The sequence below is a fragment of the Accipiter gentilis genome, chromosome 18, assembly GCF_929443795.1.
Source record: "Accipiter gentilis chromosome 18, bAccGen1.1, whole genome shotgun sequence".
In the NCBI taxonomy this organism is placed as follows: Eukaryota; Metazoa; Chordata; class Aves; order Accipitriformes; family Accipitridae; genus Astur; species Astur gentilis.
In genome coordinates, this window is record NC_064897.1 from 7,539,747 (window position 1) to 7,560,332 (window position 20,586).

General features: G+C 42.2%; 1 protein-coding gene across 2 annotated transcripts; it reads right to left on the minus strand.

The window, feature by feature from the left end:
- Nucleotides 1-10,509: 10,509 nt before the first annotated feature.
- On the minus strand, nt 10,510-20,569 carry LOC126047760 (C-type lectin domain family 2 member L-like). Of its 2 annotated transcripts, none has more exons than XM_049821841.1 (6): nt 20,487-20,569; nt 18,720-18,894; nt 17,835-17,891; nt 15,583-15,764; nt 13,397-13,500; nt 10,510-12,501 (listed from the first exon to the last, which is right to left on the minus strand). In XM_049821841.1, the coding sequence occupies exons 2-6, from the start codon at nt 18,886-18,888 to the stop codon at nt 12,396-12,398; spliced, it is 618 nt and encodes a 205-aa protein (XP_049677798.1). In that variant the 5' UTR covers nt 18,889-18,894; nt 20,487-20,569; the 3' UTR covers nt 10,510-12,395. The 2 variants fall into 2 exon arrangements, with proteins under 2 accessions (XP_049677798.1, XP_049677796.1); XM_049821839.1 differs by having other exon boundaries at nt 10,511-12,501; nt 20,473-20,551.
- Between the last annotated feature and the right edge of the window lie 17 nt (nt 20,570-20,586).

Below are 20,586 nucleotides of genomic sequence, written 5' to 3' on the forward strand. Positions count from 1 at the left end.
TTTCTTTTTCCTTTTTTTTTTTTGTATATTTGCAAAGCTATGTAAAACTCTAGCAAATCAAAGGTAGTGGAACCTGTGGTTGTCTCAGGAAGCTCTTAAAAAGAATAGCAAGTGAGCACCCATGGAAATAATGACAGAAATTGATTCCTAGGTGGGTTATCCTCCTGCATAGGAACAAACCAGTTTTAAAAAGTCAAGTATCTGGTAAATACACTGGTTGAATATTATAGTCTTTTGTTTCACTTGTACTAAATCCCCTTTACACTCTTAAACTAGTTTTTTAAAGTTTGGAGTAGAAGTATATCTACACATAAAGGTTGCAGAAAACCCACCCAAGGAAAGGAAAAACAGTCTTTCAGGCTAAAAAGAATAACATCCCCCCTCAAAAATTAACCAAGCAATTGATGCATATATGCAGTACACAGCCAATAATGACACAGCCAATTAACATGTACAATAAATCCTATGTAGCAGCATAATATTAATCTTCGAGCAGCCCTTCTTGTTAAAGTATTTTCAAGGATCTGGGGTTTTGACATCATTCTGCCAAGGATGGCATTATTATTAATTTTGTATACTGCAGCAACACTGTCCTGGAACAGTGAGTACCATACAAATGTATGACAAGATGGTGATTTTACCTTGTCAAAGCTTATTAGCTACTTCTACAAAAAAGATATGCCAATGAGATGCATACAGAAGGAATATGGGGGGGCATGGAGAACACAAGAAGGGTAAACCAATAATGCTGTGCATGATGGGTGGTGATCCCATAAAAGTTAAGCGAAGCTATTACTGAGGTTTTAGCTCCACGGTAGTAGAGGAGAGCTTTGGGAAAGTACCAGAAGAAAGTCAAGGAGTCAGACATTTACAGGCAGTGTCTTCCAGCTGTGGCAGAGGCCAGAGGGAAAAAACCAGAGCTGTGTATTAAATAAGTTAGTAAGTTAAGTTCAAGGTTGTTCACAGGTTGGCAGTAGAACCCAATACCGATGTTGCAGGGATGAAGGTAAGAGACAGCCTTGAAAATGTAGATCACTGTCTCAACAGAAGGATGAAGCATGCAACTTGGCTCCAAACATCAAACCAGGGCAGCAATCCAGGAAAATGTAGGCACAGTTATATTTAATCATGAGTGTCCACTTGGATTTTTTTGAGTATATGTGCACTTACAGTTGAGGTGCATAGTATTTTACAAGATCGCAAAACTAGTTCCTCTTATTTTTGCACGCTCAGAGAACTGGCTTTGTCTTTCTTTCATCCTGCCTCTTGTTTCTCAAACAGACTTCACACTTCACATTTTATTTCAGCAAAAAGAAAACTTCAAAGCTACCACTTACATGCATACATAAAATGCTGTATCATTTCCTTTTCTTTTGTGAAGTCCAATCTATGCTTCTAACTGAAAACAAGAGCCTTCAAATTGAATTCTGGGAAAGGCAAACAAGCATCCTTTCTTGGCAATATGGTGTTGTGAATCCAAGTCAAAAATGCTTGGTTTTTTTCTTTATTTTGGGAGAATATTTATATTCCTTTTACTGAAATGATAGATCCAGACGATGCTGGCAGAGCTAAACAAAGGCTGTGAAGAGCAAGAAGCCAACCCAAAAAGGTAGGTGTTGAAATGAAGCAAAAGGAGAGGAGCATAAATTCTATAAAATTCAATATGAAAACACAATAAAGCAAAACAAGAAAGAGACTAAGAAGCAGCTTGCAAGAAACATAAAAATAACAAAGCCCGCTTCTTCAGGAGCAGGGAACATGCCAAAAGGTCTATAAGGGCACACGGGGGGGGGGGATGAGGTGAGGTGGGCAGGGAATCAGTGCTTTTTTTCATGTGTATTTGCTGTGGAGGAACTTGGGGAGGTTCTCATACTAGAATCTTCTTCATGGACAACACGAGAGGCTGTGTCTCAATTCAGAAGGTCAGTGCAAGAGGTTATGAAACAAACTGGCAAAATTAATGGGCCCAAATGGGTGAGGTCAGATGCTATTCAGCCAAGACTTCTAAAGGAACTCATCAAACAGACAGCCAAGCTGCCAAGAGTGGTATGCAACTTGCTTAGGAATTTCCTCGAGTCAGAAGGTAAGTCTAGTTTTTAAGGGTCTCAAAGGAGATCTGGAATGCTTCCAATCAGTAAATCTGATCTTTATACCAGAAACCCACCCAAAAATCCAAACTCAAATAAAGAAAAGAATTTGTCATCATGTGGCTAAATATGTTCACTAGTGAAAGATATTTAGAGGGAAATCATGCCTCACACATCCAAGGGAATTTCTTGAAGAATAATTCAGAACTCCAAAAGTTCAATTATTTTCTCTCTGCAGAGGAAAATCACCATAGCATGAGATTTTAGTGATGATCAGTTTTGACTTGAAAAGACATGACTTCTTCCAATAATCTAAAATAGCTTCACTGTAAAAATGGACATTGCAGCAACTTTCAGTTTTCTGTCTCACTTTCTCCATTTGCAAAAGGTTCCAAACCCCACTGCATACACCATCTTCTAAAATGAAAAGTTATAGACCTGCTCTAATAGTATTCTGCCTCCACCAAGAAAACAATGAAACAATCTCCCAGTCCAGAACTTTGGAGTTACAATTATGCTTTTTGTCTTGATTGACTTTTTTTTTGTGCATGCACTCCAAGGTACTGACTTTCTGTAAGGTGTTCTTGAGACCACAACTATTAATATAGGATTTTTTTTTTCCATAATGAAAGCACATGATTTTTTTAATCGTTATCCATTTTGTGCTTTCCTTAACCCACTACACTTGCAAAAGAAGAATCTGATTTTAAAATCCCTTCTCTTTTGCAGAGAAATTACATACGAAAACAGAATTGAATACTGTCTGTGAGGGCAAGATATTAATTTAGCCTTCTTTCCAAATAAAGGGTTGATTGAATCAGTTTGCATGACACTACAGCTGTATAATATATATTATATTAATTGTATTAATGGTATTAATTTGGATCTCCTATTAGCAAATACTGTAGCAGTCTTCTGAGTCTTCATGGCTTCTTGTCTGCCTTCTCAGCCCTTTCTTGTTCAACTTACCACACAGTTATATTTTTTAATAAAGAAACAAAAATCGTATGTAAAACACGTAGCTAGTTGCAAGAGGATCTGATTTTTTTTGCTTAAATTGTCCATGGTCATAGGACTTCCACAAAGAGCAATGGCAAGCTGCAACCAGGGGGATCACTCTGACTCTGGAGAGACAAACATCAGCCAAGGGAGAACAGGGACATGAGTTGTCTAGACTGCAGCTCCTGGAGAGAGTCCAGGGAGATCAAGTAGTTATTCTTTGGCAACAAACTGAGAAGCAAACCACTTTGACCTTGAGATACTAATGACTTCTTGATTTGTATCAATGAAACTTCAGCAGTGATGATGAAAGAGGGGTTTTTTCTTCATCAGAATGTTTCTTCTTTATCAGAAGGTTGTGAGCTGATTGAGGTCTATCATTGCAGTTCTTAGAGACCAGAACAGCAATATGCTCAAAGTCAGTGTTGCCATTATGTCTAAAAGGAATAAGAATAAACAAATGGACATGTTGCATACTATACTAACTAAAAAATTATGTCCTGTTATATTGTAAATAGGCTTAGGCTGATTAGATTTAAGATTCTTGGCAACATGTCACGATTTGTTTAGCTTTTCCTATTATCAGAAGATAAATATTAATGAGGTTTTAATGATAGGTTCATAGTAGTTCAGAATTTTCTATTTATAATTACCAATAGAGTATTTCTGTGTAATGAGCCATGATACCCAGTTGCAGTTTTTTCAGAAAAAAATTAAGGGAGGAAATGTTACCTGCACTACTTATTCAGCATGCAGAAAGCAGTGTGTAATTATGTGAAAGTACACATACACTCAAAAGATCTGCATTAAGAGTTTGAAGGCAAGCTTAATTCTAAATTTTCCAATCTTCTATGTGCAAATTTCTCAACACTGGCTAGGATTCTTTTTATGCTTTTGTACACTTCCATAGTTTTTTGTAAGAGAAGCAAACCCTTCAAGCTCTGTCCCCATCCATACAACTCCTCCATGAAACTATGAGAGATCGTTCCCCTGAGTGTTGTTAGCTATCATCTTTCTGCATGTCAGCCTCTCGTATAGGCAGCTAGTAGCAGTGACCTCAGCCTGGAATTAAAATGCTCCTTCATTTATTATTAAAATTATCACAAATGACAGACTAGAAATGCTTATGCTCAATCAATGATACTTGGTCACACACTACAATGTTACTACAACATATTGACATTTCATTCAAAGAGGAGTTTGCCCAGCACAGAAATTCTCAGCAAACCCAAGGTTTGCTACTTAACAAGCCTGCTGTGTAATGCTTTGTATTTCATTGATTGTGTTACTGAGTTAGGGCCTAAGAGATTGCTCCTATGCAAAACTCTTCAGAAATATGGCTAATAGAGCTGGTTGGAAACTAAGCTTTCTAGAAAGGTAACTTTCCATGGACACTTCCAAAATTGCCCTTTTTCCCTTCTAATTCAGTGAGCTTTGGTCATTAGGTGAAGTCTCAGACAAGTGTGTTCTCTTTTCATATTACCACCACCACCACAAACACAAGTGAGTTCCCCAGCATGTGTTACTGTGGTTAACATGTAGAATGAAGCTTCACATAGGAATTCACAAATCCTCTGCTGAGATTTACAGTAAGTTTCCATTATAAATGTGATTTGTGTGTTTGTTCATGGGCTTATAATGTTTGTATCTTGTCTTTGAAATTCAGCAATTACATTAAGAAATACCTGAGGATGGATAAGAAGTGCTTCTAGATTTGACTTAAGGAAAATGAAAAGGACATTTAAAATAAGAAATTATTTTTTGGCTTCGCAGTACCACTGGCAACACACAAAAGTTGTCAGTTCTCTGAGAATATATTGCTTATACTGAATTTATGCCTCACTTAATTGCACTTCATGGAATCAAATTTGCGTTAGGCCTCCTGTAAAACAAAGCCAGTCTCAGTTCTGTTGTTTTGAGGCTATCGTTCTACACTGCAGATTTCTTTGAAGAGTAAAGTGTTTCTTCTGGTTTTGGTAACAGTTACACAATGTGCAGATGCACTGTTCCTGTGTTTACACAGAGGTCTGAAGCATCAGATCGGTGATGGGACGTGACTTCTGGTAAGTTATGCGCTTCCCTCTCCTAAACGCTGACTGCAGACTGTTAAATCTCTGTATTTCTTTCCAGCTGGGGAGGTGAGATTCGTGATGTGATTTTGGCGTTTGAGGCCACAGTCAGATGTGCCTTTGCTCTTGATATTTTTGAAGAGAGGGAGCCTTGCACGTCCCATGTAATGTTTTTGTATGGTTGAGAGGAGAAGCCTCAGCACGAGCAAAGCATCTTCAGATCTAGCTTTGGACAAAACACAAACAAGAGAGATCTTTCTTACAATTTCCTCATCAGACTACATATTTTCTTTCCAACTATGTTGAAAACTAAGAACAGACCCCCTACGGCAGCTGGACTGGCAGGCTTTGTGAACAGCCTGAAGCCCAAAGCAGGCTTGGTGTGCCCACGCTGTGCATGTGAGTTCAGGCTGCCTGCATTTCCCAATTCTGCTCTGCGGCAGACTACCTTAGGGTCTTTCTGGGATGTATGTTTGTGATAACATTGTCGTGTAATAGGAGAGACAGGGAAGACACAGTGGTGCAGCTATGAACGGGGCACTCATCTGAGCCCTGAAGTAAAAGGCACAGCTGAGGTTTTCTCTTCTGTAGTGGCTGGGATGCTCCACAATGTCTTTGGCTTGAGCAAGGACGCAGCACAGATAGTCAGTAAATTTAAAACACGGTGTAGAGAAACTGAGGAAAGCTCTGCTCACATTGGTGGCCTTCTACACCTTTTCTCTCAGACCAGTGGGAACTGTAGATGTTCAGCAGTGATGGGAAGAGCTGGGAACTGGTGGTCATGAGCTCTGCTGTTACTTTGAGTAAATCCTTCTGACATCCTATTTTGTTCTCCTAGCTCTGAAGCCAGAGCTGGTCTCTGGCTTGTGGGTGCTGGTCTCTTCTGTCAGGTGGCTGGAGATAGAACGAGAGGAAATGGCCTCAAGTTGAGGCAAGGGAGATTTAGGTTAGATATTAGGAATTTTTTTCTACTGAGAGGGTTGTCAGATATTGGAATAGGCTGCCCAGGGAAGTGGTTCAGTCACCATCCCTGGAGGTATTCAAAAAGCGAGTAGATGGGGTACTGCAGGACATGGTTTAGTGGGCATGGTTGATGGTTGGACTCGATGATCTTGAAGGTCTTTTCCAACCTAAATGATTCTATGATTCTATGCTATAATATTCTGTTAGGTCAATGATGCTTCCCATAAGCTATAAAAATGCTATGAAAATCCTGAACCACAAGAACGCAGAGTTTCTGATTACACAATTGGTGGAGACTTTTTGCAGTGTTTGGGCTTTATGTCTGAGAAATATCTTTACATGCCTAAAGCCAACTATGTTTTTAGCAGACCTGAGTGGTTTGCTATCACTCAGATGTGTGGGGAAAAGAAACTCATTTAACTCTGCAACGCAGTAACATTTATTTTTGTAAACATTTTAATGGTATTACGAACATTGTTACAGTGCAAAATGTAGAAAAACCACATTTCTCAAAATTCCACTTCAAAACATGTTTCGTGTAAATTAAGGTCAAAGTCCTGTAAATAACACTGATGCCATGTAAAGAAGCAGGAAGCTACCTAGAGATTTTATGATACAGATCAAAGGACAGTAAAGGTGCTTTAATAGAATGTCAGTGCTCTCATACAGTCAAAAGAAAAACATGAGCAAAAAAAATTTGCAAATGTTTCAAATTACTAGTTCCCAAAGCAGTTCTTATTGGGTTACACATCCTTTTGTGGCCTTGTGTTCACAAGTTCAAAACCATTCTTGTCTGCTAGCACTATGATCACGAGCAGATCTCGCCATGTCAGAAGAAGCCGGAGGCTGACACCCTTTTCCATAAAGCCCCTTACTCTGCCTTCGGATTGCTTCTGCAGTTTCCTTCTTAATTTTGCCCTCTCCAATGCAGCCTGGACTAATGTGTTACGTTTCCTAAGGAATGTAAAGCTGTTTCATCCTGGGAAATAGGTCTGGATTTAGTAGCCTTGCTCTTACTGGTGAATGATTTTAAGAAAAACGTGCAAATAGTGTCTGAGGAGGCTTTTAGACGATCTGATTTGAGCTACCAGCAAATACCACTGTGGTTTCAGCAACCTTTAACTCTCCGAGTAATACGAAAATGGCTGCTGCAGGAAGCGGAGGTAGTGTCTACATACGGGCAGTTTCCATCCTCTCCTTGCCAGGGCTGAGGTGAGCACCGCCTGTCACATCCACCTCCAGCTGCATCAGGGCTGGCTGGCAGATGCATTGGAACAAAGTCGGAGGCGAAGCCTTGGGAGTCGGGGTTAGAAATGTCTACGGTCTTGATAAATCAATCACCCATCTCCTCTCTATGCTTTCCATCTGCAGCACCTACCATGTCACAGTCAGCACAAGTTCTTTAACCCACAATTTATTTCCAGCTGGTGCTCTCTTTGTTACAGCAGGAATCCCCACAAAGGGGATAGAAAGTTGGAGAATCAGAACCCAGGCATAATTCTCGCATGGCTGCTTGCTCCTGCACTAAATGTTATGCTGCACCCCCCCCCCAGGGGACCGTCAGGGGTACTGGGACGTGTGCCCTTGTCAGGGGACTCCAGGGATGCCCCCAGGGGTATTGGGGTCAACAAGGGAAGGAAAGAAGGAAGGTGTCTGTGGGTGTAAATAGCCCTCAGCCCCGACACAGGGGGAAAAACTCCTGCAGCTGCTTTTGTCAGAGCCCTGCCCCAGCAGCTGCCACATCATCGTGTATAGCAATGAGACGGCCTGGCTGCTGTGGTGCCGCACATCAGACCGTTTCTACTTCACCCCCTCTATTTCCCCTCTCTGAGTGATGGGGGCTGTGAGTCCTGGCTGACCCGCCTTGCCGGGGGGGCTGTGATGTTCACCCCATTCAGGTGTAAGAACAACAAACCTCAGAAGTTGTGTGCAGCATTGCTGCATGCTACAGTCACTGCGGTTTCTGAACCCTAAAACCTCTAGGTCCAGCGGGATCCCTCTAACCACACAATCTAGAGAGTTTTCAGTTAGTGCTAGCAGAAACAGGACTATTGCATGTGACATAAGCTGTTGCCAGATAAACTAAACGTAGTGGTTGCTATCAGTGAGACAGGACGGTTTTTCAGAAAGTGGGAGGTCATCAAATAGAGTTATGTTTATCTCACTTAACATTACAAGTGCCAGAAAAGCAGGCATGTAGTCTAAGTTTTATGTCTAGGCTTCCCCTATAAGCAGTAATGAGAAGCCAGACCCTCCGAGGACCAAGTATCCCATACTAAAATACCTGGGGTGAATTTTCCTCTCAAATTTTTGGTGGCTAGGCAGGGCAGCTCCTTACCCTCTACCAGTGCAAAAGCCATTGCTATGTGCCATAGTACGTCCCACTCTGTTCCCATTCCTCTGTGTTTCCTAACTCTTGCCTCCTGCTGACTCCTTTGCCAACATTCAGGGTGTCCCGGCTGCTCCTCACACTTCAGAGCCCACTGAGCGACAGGGTAGCACTGACGGCTTCACGGAGGTGCCTGTGTACATCACTTAGGTCTCACTGATGAAGACCATCTGTTTTCAGGTCAGCCTCACCTCCATATATATGCACATGGATTGTACGGGACATTCACCTTCAAGGCTTCAGCCTCCTTGGCCATAATGGGACTCACGAGGGGAGCAGATTATGAGAAAATGACTGAGATGTCATTTTTCCTTTTATTAACACAAGAAAAATCAAGGCCATCTAATGCCACAAGAAAATCAAGACAACTGTATTTCATCAGCTTCCCAGCCATCTCAACATCCAGATAAAATGAAACCTCACCATTCATTACTTTTTGCCTCATGTCTGTTCTGTTTTCCCTACTAAATGTCCTTCGAACCAGCCTATGGCTGAATGTCAAGGTTATAGTCATATGGCCACTACCTCTGTTCCCACCGCTTCTTTTACCCAGACATGGAAGAAGATATCTAATAGTTGTTCTTTGTCTTCTTCAAGGAGAAAGTAGCTGCTCCTACAGGCTACTTCTGACCTGTTGGTTGGACCATACTGTGTAAACTATGCTTTTCCTTCCCTCTTGCCACCACTCTCATTGCTAATCTCTCATCCCCAAAATATAAACCATCACTTCCTACTTTCCAGAAGAAGTCCACTTTTCTGCCTTTACACTTGCTGGTCCTGAGGTTCTGATAAGGCAGACCACAGAAATTTAAAATACAGATATGATACAGATTATAAGGTAGGATATAGAATATACAGGCTTCAGAACACAGGAATAAAATACAACTTAAGAACGTTGGATGCTCAAGTAGTCCTCTCCCTGTGTTTCCTTCCCCAGTCCAGTATTGACACTTTTCTGTAAGTGCCTTTACTTTCATTTGATAATGAGAATTTATAATTCACATGGTGAAAATGCCCTCCTTCTGGGGACAGAGCCATTTGTTTCCTTGAAACTGGTCTTCAGCAGCACATCAGCTTTGATTCTGATAGAAACAAACTCAATTCAGTGAGCCTCTGTAACCTGCAAAAATTGGTCTTTGGGACGTGCCAGTGATTTTGCAGTGGATCGTGCTCTCTGTTCATCTATCTGTAAGTGGCGGAAGTAGAATTTCTTTCAATCACTCTGGATTCATATACTCCCACTGCAGTACTACTCTTTCTAATGACAATGTGGTTCCGTACCTGCTACTTAAAGACGCTGCAGAATGCACGCAGGTTGGAGAGATTCTCCTTTCCCCAAATAGAAGAGCATCTATAATTTTGGAGAGGCAAAATTCAAATGTGGGCAAAAAAATAAGGACCTTGATGTCCAACGACCTCTGAATAGACATTATTCGGAGACTAAAGACTACTGGCTTTGAGACTGATATGTCTCTTAAGTGTCTCCTATTTTTAAGTTTACCATGCATGGCTGGAAAATAGCTGAAACTGGGATATTTGCAGGAAGGAAGGGTTCTGTTTAACAAGTTCTTATGCAGCTTAGGAATGAACCTATGAGAAAAAATGACAATTCTGCTGGACTTCAAGGAATCACGCATGACTATACATTCACACCTTCCCATTTCTGTTTAGAAATGTTTGAATCAGTTATTGCAATGCTTGTTTATTTAACACAGGCTTGTGTGAGTGTGTCACTGCTGCTTTATCAGTTGCTCTTGGATAATTCCCTCCCTTGGCAGTTGTCTGTGTACGTGTATTATCTATCCTCAGCACCTGATCCTGAACACTAATTTCAGAAGCAACGAGCTGAAGAAGAGTGTCTGTGTGCAAGTATCACTGACTGGCATACCAGTTGTTTGTGCTGCCTGAAAGCTGCTGATCTCAAGTCGAACCTTTAATAAAAATGATCCCTGAAAAGTGCCAACATGAGGAAGGCCTTCAGTACCAGAAAATAGCTTACTTCAGCCTAGACAAACACAACCCAAAATCTGTAGTTGTATCCAGTGCAGTTTATTGAAGATTTCTTTCTCAGAATCCCAGAAGAAACATGCAAGTTACAGCAGCTAAGAGCCCCAAACTGCGTTACACCTCCTCCTCCTCCTCCTCCTCCTCTTGCAGACAGTGCCTTCCCAGGAAGTCAGTAAGGGAGCCTTCCATATTGCAAGTTCTTGAGATCATTACATTCCTTTTAGCAGCCTGTTTGTATCAAAAAAAATTATAAAGGACGTAACGACCTGCACAGCTTTTGAAATGCAGAGCATAAGTTCTGACTTCAGTTGCACCCCTGTAAAGCAGGGATAACCTTAGTGCAACTGACTGTGGAAGCACTTGGGTGTGAAGCTGGCATCAGTGAGACCTGATTCAGGACTAGTGTTCCTACATACAGCATCTCAAGAAGTAATTCAGTGACACAGCCTGCCACCTTTAGCACCACATATATATTAGTCATTTTACAGGGATTTCTTACCAGGCTGCTACATCATTTACGGTTGGACTTCATGATTTTAAGGGTCTTTTCCAACCTAAATGATTCTATGATTCCATGACTCTATCATCATTAGCAGGTATGATCCAAGTGGTAGTGAAACACACAACCCTCTGCTGATGTCCTTTCAGTAACCAGCCAGCTAAAGGCTCCAACAGAAATTCCAGCACATCTCGCTGAGGCAACAGAAATTACTGCCCCCAGCTATCTGCTCTACCTGCCTGCTGGAGATTTCTGCAACATAGAACAAATGTGAGAAGCTAATGTGGACCCCTCACACCCACCCCAGGAATGGCGCAGCTGAGGGCTTGTGCTGACAATGCCTGGGAAGCTTCAGCAGAGGGGCACCAGCAAACAGTGGCAGCTATCCAAGTCCCAGTCTGCCACAGCTGTCTGCTCAGAACATTTTTTTCCTGTACTTTGTGATCAGTAAGCACCACACTCTCCTTTGAGTGGCAGGAGATTTTTGCATAGACAACACACTGCTGCCAGGGGGTACAAAAAAAATCTGAACGTGGCCTTTTCCTCAGATTGCTGTGCACTAGATGTGCAGATAATGCAATTGGTCACTAATGCTGTGTTCAGGTGGGGGGTGCCTGTCGCTTTTTTGAACAAGCTCAAGTCTTAGCACAAAAAAAACTGGTAACCATTAGTATGAAAGCCCATGGGAAAAAAAAGGTGGAGGAGGAAAGACATTTGTGAGTCCCTTCCTTTGATAAGTACTGAACTTCCTGTCACTCTGGCCATAGGAATTGTTGATGACAGTGATGGCCGCAGATTGGCCAGGGTACAGATTGAGTATATTTGTTTACTTAAAAGAACAAAAGTTTTATGGCAAATCATAAGATTAATAGGTCAGGGCAGAAACAAAAGGAGGTAAGAGGGACAAATGGGGGCTGAAGGTGAGATCAGAACACGGGCAGATTGTTGTTCTGAAATAGCCAGTCAGTACTAAGTTCAGCAAAGAGCACAAGGCATTTCTGGAGAAACTGAAGAGGCCTCACTGGACTGTTTCTGTAGGTGTGCTGGCTGACTGTTGTCCCTGGCTGCTGTGTATCCCCAAGGTCACATACTGAGAAGCAGCAGAACACAGAAGAGACTGGCAGGAATCCCACTGAACCTTCAGCTTTGTCAGCCAACACTGGTAGACTCCATTGTAGGTTATCTGTAAACTGGACTAAACACATTCCTCTTCTGTCCTAGGAGACAATATCTAGAAATACATTTTGGAAGACAAGACAAATGCTCTTCTCTCAGATTTAGGCTTCCAGATGGTCTGACACAGTGTGGCTGCACAATCCGAAGTGACTGTACAATGGATGTGTTTTAACCACCCATATCAAATGAAGATTGAAGTCCCAGCTTCAGGGAAGTTTGACACAGATGCAGCGCCTGGGCAAAGAGCATGCTGATGTAGATATAGTGAAGGCATCCAAGTAGGCACACTCAGAATGATTCTGTATCTGGAACCTGAAAAAATACAGGACGAAAATAGTGATTACTAAATAATTTCTACTACTGAGTCAAATATTTTAGCCTGCTGTAAACCAAAACTTCTGCTAAAGTGGTTTCCAGTTGATTTTGGTCCCCTGTGATATGGTAGTTTCAGCTGCTAAAAGCAAGGTGAGTGCTAAATCACATTTGAAAAGCCTGTTTAGCTCACGCAGTGTTGCATGAACTTCCATTTCTATGAATGGTCCATATCAGGTATCATACAATAACAGAAGGAAAGACAAAAGACAGCTTATTATATATCCTGCCTAGGACATAGAGCAAGACAAGGGGAATTGCTGTTTGATGTGCCTGATGCAGAGCTTTGTAGCCCAGACATTTTCTAATACAAATAGAGGGAAAAATCTGGTTTGTCTGCAGGTTGTGACAAACTCACTAAAGCAGGCACAATTTTTCTTATGAAGCTGCTTAACCCATCTGAAGATGATTATTCCCTCGCACCTGTCATTTCATTCTCTTTCATCCCTAAAATTGTATGTATATTTGCTAGATATTGTGTTTTTCATGAAGACAAGCACAAAGGATCACATTGAAAACCAAAAATTCTGAAGATCTGAAAAAGAGACTGAAATGTCTATACTATGTACTGAAAAATATGTATAAATTAAGGTAAATAGGGATGATCAATAACATTAACTCGATGTGCTGAGCTACCAAAAACCCCTTCTTGAATCAGGGACTTCTCTACATTGATGCTATTGGAGTTAGATCAGTAATAACTGCAAGAGTTCATTTTCAAAGTCATAGTTATAAATCATAGGAAAAAAAAGAATCCTGATAGAAACAACATTGTGCTGCAAACCCTAATTCTACATTCGCTTAAGTATGAGTTAGACAATCACAAGGAACTTACAAGTCCACCTTGAAGGCAATACCATTTTCCCAGTAGAAGCTTTCACCTTTCTTGCGCAATCCAATCCAGGAGTCATCTATTTTCAAATGCTTAGCTAAAGAATGCTAAAAAAAAAAAAAAACAAAAACCACATATCCTTTTTTTTTTTTTTGTCAACATGAGCTCTCACAACAAGAAGCAAATTTCTCCTGTGACTTTTGACGACTAGTTCATCACTGTCATCTATAACACTTTCATAAGCATTTCACTGAGAGTTAAGAGCCTAATTCTGACTTTGAACTGACCCTTGTAGTATCATAAACTTCAGTGAAGTTATTCAATTCTATACCCTTGAAAATTATTACTGTTCACTACACACAAAAATACCCCAAAACCATGTATTGGTCGTGTCTGTCTATATATGTTTATCAATCTCTACATATGCAGCTTGGTCTAAATAGGCTGGTACATACAGGTGTTTCCTGAATTTCAAGTGGGCATATGGGAACTCCTCCCCTTCCCAATTATTAAGTAATTTATAGTTTTTTATCTGTGGATGTACAGATAAAAAGAGCAAAAGACAGTTCACTGCTCCAGAAGTTTGCAACAACCTGTACCAAACACAGCAAAGAACGATGGAAGATAACAGAAACAGCAATTCCAATGGGTTAGTATTACAGAATTCCCTGCGACAAGCTATCAGTAGACTCAGTAAACTTAAAAATGAGATAAATATTAGCTGTCATCATGGACTCTAATGGACATGGAGAGAGTGCACCCTTATACTCCTCCACTCTCCTCTAGCAACTTCAATTCAATACAGTTCAGAAGAAACTGTCTCAGTATGGTCCCAATGCCATTTCTGCAGGTTTTGGTGTACCTTCTTCTGGTGTGGCTCATGTTATCCCGTGCTAGAGACCAGACAACGCATGCCACAGAGCACTCAGCTGGCCCGGTAAGCCAATGTCAGTGTTCCTGTGCTTTTCTTTCATAAGTTGTGTTTACAGTTTGTAGGTATAAGGTTTCTAGGCAGTAATTTAAATAACACCAATTTCTGTCTAGCCAATTATCGTCTGAGTATCACAGGCATTGAATTAGAAGTGAAGCTTTTAGATGCATAAGGAAGAGAGGTGTTTACAAATTTGGTAAGAGGTCATCAGTCACAGGGCAGCAATGCAGAAGGGGCTCGTGGAGAGGGGACAAGCTGGCAAATACGGTTGGAATTATTGGCAAAGAAAGCGGTCTGATGATGGGATAAAATGAGAGACCACACTGAGTAAGGGGCTCATACATGAAGTAAGAACAAGGCCCTGCATCTTTCTCATTGTTAAAATTCTTGTGGCTGTAAAAATATTTTTTAGCTCAAGTCAAATTCAGATGTGACTTGATCTGTCCAATTTCACTGAGGTTTCCTCCATCTCAATATCTGCTACACCACTAATATGTATCAGCCAAACAGAAAAGTAGTCTTTTGACCTCTATTCAACAATAACAGTAACGAGAAAGCTCAAATGTCAATCTATCTAAAAACTAACTTTTTGATGAAACTAGTTTCTCATTGACAACACTCAAAAGACAGCAGATCTGTAAGAGCATATTACAGTTTTAGTAGCATGCAGCAGGGAGAAGTCACTAGCATTCACCAACTCAATACAACTGGACCATAATACAGGCAAATCAAAATATTTTAACAAACTTACTAGCATGAGAAAATGTCCAAACCAGCTTCAGCAGTGGTATATTCCCACCACTGGTACAAGCATACATCTCTAAGAGGCATTAAGGCATAGCTAAAATCAGATAGCAAGCAGGTAAAGATGGATAATTTCCACTACGCTGAGAAATGGTTTTAAATGTTTGGTTTCTTACAGAAACCAAAGCATCCATTTATTTGGCTGTACTGGATGTTGGATACCTCCTTCGAAGATGAAGGTCCATAGGACAGAAAAGTAAAACTAAGCAAACTAATTCATAACAAAGACCTTTTCATAGTCATTCAAGTCAAATCCAGGCACCAAAGCAGAGCACCAAAGCAGATGGTACTTCCCACTACCTGAATTCACACAGCTTACTTATTTTACAAAGATTTAAAGGATAAGCACTACATGCAAAAAAAAAATGAAAGCTTTGTCCAGGAAAGAGGGAGATACAGAAGTCGTGTTCTGTTTCGTTGTTGGGGGGGGGGGGGGGGGGGTTGTTCCCATTACCATTTCTTCCTTGTTTTCAAAAACGGCTAGCAAGGATTCATTCTTAGCGCAGAAGGTCTGACAAGATGTCCACGTTTTTTCCTTCTCTGAGATGAAATAACATTTATTTTTGTAACCTATCCACTCACTGGGGCACTGTTCAGGAAGAAATTTTCCATGGTGAGATATCTCACGTTTTACAACTGGAAAGGAAAAGAGAGAACAACATTTCTACCTGGTAAAATCTTAGCATTTATCAGCATAACTCAACCTAAAATGTAGATTTTTTGGAAAGCCAATGCCACACTAGATGCCAGAAGAGAAGCCAAAGGAAGTGCAAGGGTCCCAACTTTCACTGCCTTTCAGGCACTATCTTCAGCTGAGAAATGTGAGAGTTGGGGGCTGCAGCCCAATTATTACAATCAGTAGAAAATAAGCAGGGTTTGAAAAACACTCCTGAATTTTAGAGAACTAGAGGCATTGACAATCAACGATTTATACTCGACGCATTTTAAATCCAGTAATAGGGTAAAAAAACCTCATACTGTTAATTTATTGATCAAATACATTTTAAGTAATGAAGTTACTTGAATATCTACAACTGGTGAGATATTTCATGAAGACAAGTTGCTTTGACTTTGTATCAGACCTTTAAGTGATAAATCTGTGTGAAGGTAAGTAATTTAGGTGTTGATATGATGCTAATGAAATTTGTCCGTTAATGAAGAGGTAAAAATTATTATTATTTGGACATAACGGTTTGGAGAACGGTTCACTGGAGCTGTTCCCCAGCACGTTTTGATGCCCTCTCTTCACCTTCTTTCTGTCACAGTAGCTCTGTGGGGGTGACAGGACTCACTGGCTTGTTTTGTTTCAGTGCTGAGTTTAATTTCTTGCAATGAAGAGAATTAATTTGCATTTACTTTGGTTTCTATTTTCCAAACAAAAATAATCTGCCCTGATTGTTACTGAATGGCTACAGTGACCTTTTCTGTGCAGCAAGGTGTCTTGTGTAACACACGCAGGCTCACACAGTGTATAAAGTGTATTTCCTGGGATCAAATCCAGACCTTCTGCACCCAGAGTGCATTTATCCACTGCTTAAGCTTGGAGATGGCTAATAATGAAATGAAACTAACTGGCCATTATGTGAGCAGAGGGGCTTCTGGAAAGTGAATTGATCTCCCAGACTCTGCAGCCTGCTGTGGCCACGCTTGCTCTCTTTTCCTTTCTAATCAGCTACTCTGTTTGCTATATATAATTGGAGACCCCTTAGCAAGTCACCTGTGAACGCTGCCCTCACCCCCTCCAAGAAAATGTGACTGATTCCATTTAAATAAAAGCCTAACAAAGCAAAGGAAAATCAACAGGGACAGATGTCACTATCGTCCTCCATTCATTTCCACGTACATGCAGAGGACCTCACTACTGTTCCTCATGCTGTTGCGGGGGGCAGACCGAAGATGTATTTAATGTAGAGATTCAAGAGCTCCCTGTGCTGATGGGGCTGTGGAGGCTCCACTGAGACACGCATGCACCCAGTGCCTCGGACAGCTCAGGTAATACTGCTGGCAAGCACAGCCTGCAGTATTACCTGAGCTATCCTATTACCAGAACTCTCCTACAGGAGAGTTCTGCGGGGGACGGTGGGAGCACATCTGGGCCCCCACTGTGCCAGCGGGAGGTAGGGCTGACTTCTTCTTAAAAATACAGCATGTAACACAAATGGATTTTTAAAAACCAAAAGGCAGAATGATCCCCAAAGACTGTCTGTGAAAAAGATAAGCTAGCCGTATCACATAGTTGTCTTCCACGTGTGACAATAAAGGAGCCCTCAAGACCAGATATATGAGCAGCCCTGGAGCCTATGCCTGGAGATGCGATGCTGACTTAGTGCACTAGCTAGTATAATCAGGTAAGTTACTGGTGATAAGCACAGACAAGACAAGCATACACCACATGCATGGCCAGGCAAGAAACTACACTCTTAAGAGTAGTAAGGAGGGGGGGGGGGGGGGGGGGGGGCGTGGAATAACGCAAAATCATCTGGATTTTATCTGTAGGGACAGTTCTCTCTACTTCTAAATTCTGCCTGGAGGTTATTTATTCAACCTTATACAGACATCAGAACAACTGAAATAGTGATGGAAGTTCCAGCTTTTCTGACTGCAGGCACTACAGAGTACTAATCTTGGTGTGCTTGACTGCTGTGATCCTGGAGCCCAGTAGTCAGAGAAAACATTTCTCAAATCAAAAATGTTCCAAAAGCTTACCAAGTCCAAAGATGATGACCAGCAGTATAACTCCAAAACCTAGGCAAACCCAATGGCCTGTGAAAAAGAAGATCATTAACGGTTTTGGATACATGAGCAATTAAGCTCAGACTGTATTTCAATATTGAGACAGCAGCAGGACAGTCTTTCATTTAACCTCCAAGTATGTAAATATAAAGCACTACTGAAGTCAAACAAGGCTCCCTGAACTGACATTTATGTAACTGGACAGCTCGATAAAATGGCCAACTATCACCTAACGCTCATTTTTTTTGATCCGTATACACCCTGAAGTTTTCCACCAATGTGCAGATTAGCAAATTTAAGCCTTGCGGTCCCAAGTTTCTCATCTCTATGTTTTGCAGACCTCTTAGCACTGACCTCTGGAGGCCAAGCACTCGAAGGTCATCACTACCTCCAATCAAGCTACATCCAGGTTTGGAAAACAGGAGAATGTTCTCATGCAATTCAAACATTAAAGGTTGAGGTTCAGAGTATGGCTGCCGTCTCGAATCACATGTATTTTCTCTTTGTCACAAGCTGTCCTTCACACACAAATTTCAATGCAGATGTGCAAGCTCATCTGTTGCAAAGGCACAAATTCTCTAATGAGGTTTGGCTTCACCTGCTACATTGTATCCAAGAGTACTTTGTATAGGTAAACTACCACATGGGAAAATGCCCATCTTCACACAAAAGGATCAGTTCACACTTGGATCAAATGTTAACAGTTATCTTAATTTTCGTGACTACAGCTTTGCCTAGAAGTAAACTCCCAGGTTTCATCTTGTCCAAGCCAGGGGACCTGGAACTAGATTTGGAGCTAGACTTCAGGCTTCCTGCAGGATGGTGTCTTACCTAACACCAGAGAAAAAAAAATCTTACATTTTAAGTGGAAGAACCACTCTTTACAGCGCCTGGCTATCCTCCACACCCGCGAACAAGCTGCCACTTCTTGTTTGGAATCTTGTTTGACATTAGCGGACTCTGCGTTCCCACCAGGTGCTTGTGCCATCTGGGTGGTCTTAGCCTCCCGTGCATCTTCAGACTCCATCTACAGCTGGGAAACAAAGAAAGAAGCTATGTTTAACGAGTGCTTCCCCTACTGTCTGTAAACAAGTGGAAACAGCAGAAATCCCAAAGCTGCCTTAGTTATTGCCTGTACCTGAGGGGGTGAAGGCAGGGTGGACGGAGAAATGAGGAAACAAGTAGAAAACAAGGAGCTTGTGCAACATACCCGAGGCCCTCCAAAAGGAAAAGGTGGGCCTCAGATACATGGCACATATCCTTCCCAGGGAGGGAGGTGATTGGGAATGAGGACTGTAATGGAGGGAAAGGGAAGGACTGAGCAGATGGGAACAATGTGATAGTGAGGGGATGGGGCGGGCATAGCAAGGCAGGAGGGAAAGACCACGAAAATCAGAGCCTTCCACTTCACCACTATGTAGCTTAAAGTAGTTTTGCCTGCATGCTAGAAGTCTGGGCAATTTCCCAGGCGAGGCTGAACCGGGTCTGCAGAGGGAAGTTCACTGTACCCTTTTGTGCTCACTCCGATGAGTGATGTTTTCCTCACAGTCCTTCTTAAATCCCACTTTCAGTGGCATAAATTTAACAGAAAAATTCACCCAGAAAAGAACATGTGGCTATAAACATTATTGTGTCAGTGCAGAAATGCCAATTCATCTTCATGAGTTAGGTTATAACCGGGAAGAAAAAAACCCCACTCCTCTATAGAAAAGGCTTCAACATCTTTACTTGTATTAATGTGATTTAATTGGCACATGCCTAAGAAGCCTCCTCAGCTCCACAAATTCCTAACAGTAATTCGGTGCCTTAATGTCTCTAGGAATCGGACTCCACTTGCGCGTGGTCCATCCTATGAAAGCAGAGAGACGCTAAGGCTTGGAATTGCGTTCTCCAGCAAGCTGCTCCTTCCCCAAAGACTCTTCTGATTGCCCCAAACACATCCCCAAAACACCCTGCCCACTTTCGTGCCTGGATCTTCGTTGTTTGCTACGTGAACGTGGCTCTGCTCGTGGGCCAGGCCTCTTGCCTCCCGCGGGCATGCCGTGCTTTCTTACTGCACTGAAAAAATCACTGGTTTTCACTCCAGCAACGGGAGACTTTCACCTCAACTTTCTCACCCGCAGTCGGGAAAACCCCTGCTCCACACCCCTGACTTTTGGGGAGGTCACAGGGAGCAACACAGCCAGCCGCGGCTCAGGCCAGCGAGCGCTCTCTCTAGCTCAAGGTGTTTCTTGAAGGCGGGATGCCCACAAAATCATTTCAAAGAACCGTTCGGAAGAGCGCGGAAAAAAACGCGCAGCCTAACGGTCCGCGATTTCTCACCGTGCCGCAAACCGCTTCATTTCAGAGACCTTATTTAGCTAAAGAACGGTGCTCTCGCTTTTTTTTTTTTTTTTTTTTTTTTTGCGACGACGAAGTGTTTTCTCTGGAGGGAGCGTCGTCTGTTCTAGGCCGCCAGACAACTGCAAGTGAACCACGAAGCTCCATCCCCCCGTGCTCCCTCGATTTTAAACAAGCACATTTTCCTCATCTTTCCTCCTCGTCTCCCTCCTCTCCCGTCCCACCTGCCCCCCGGCTTTGGCGTACAGCCCCCCCGGCCGCCTCCGGTTACCTGCTGCCGCCCACCTGAGGGGGAGCCGCGGCCTCGCAACCTGCCCGCGCCGCCCCAGGCCTTCCGGGTTCTGCCGCGTCCGCTTCGCTCTTCCCTGCCCCGCCGCCCGCCCCG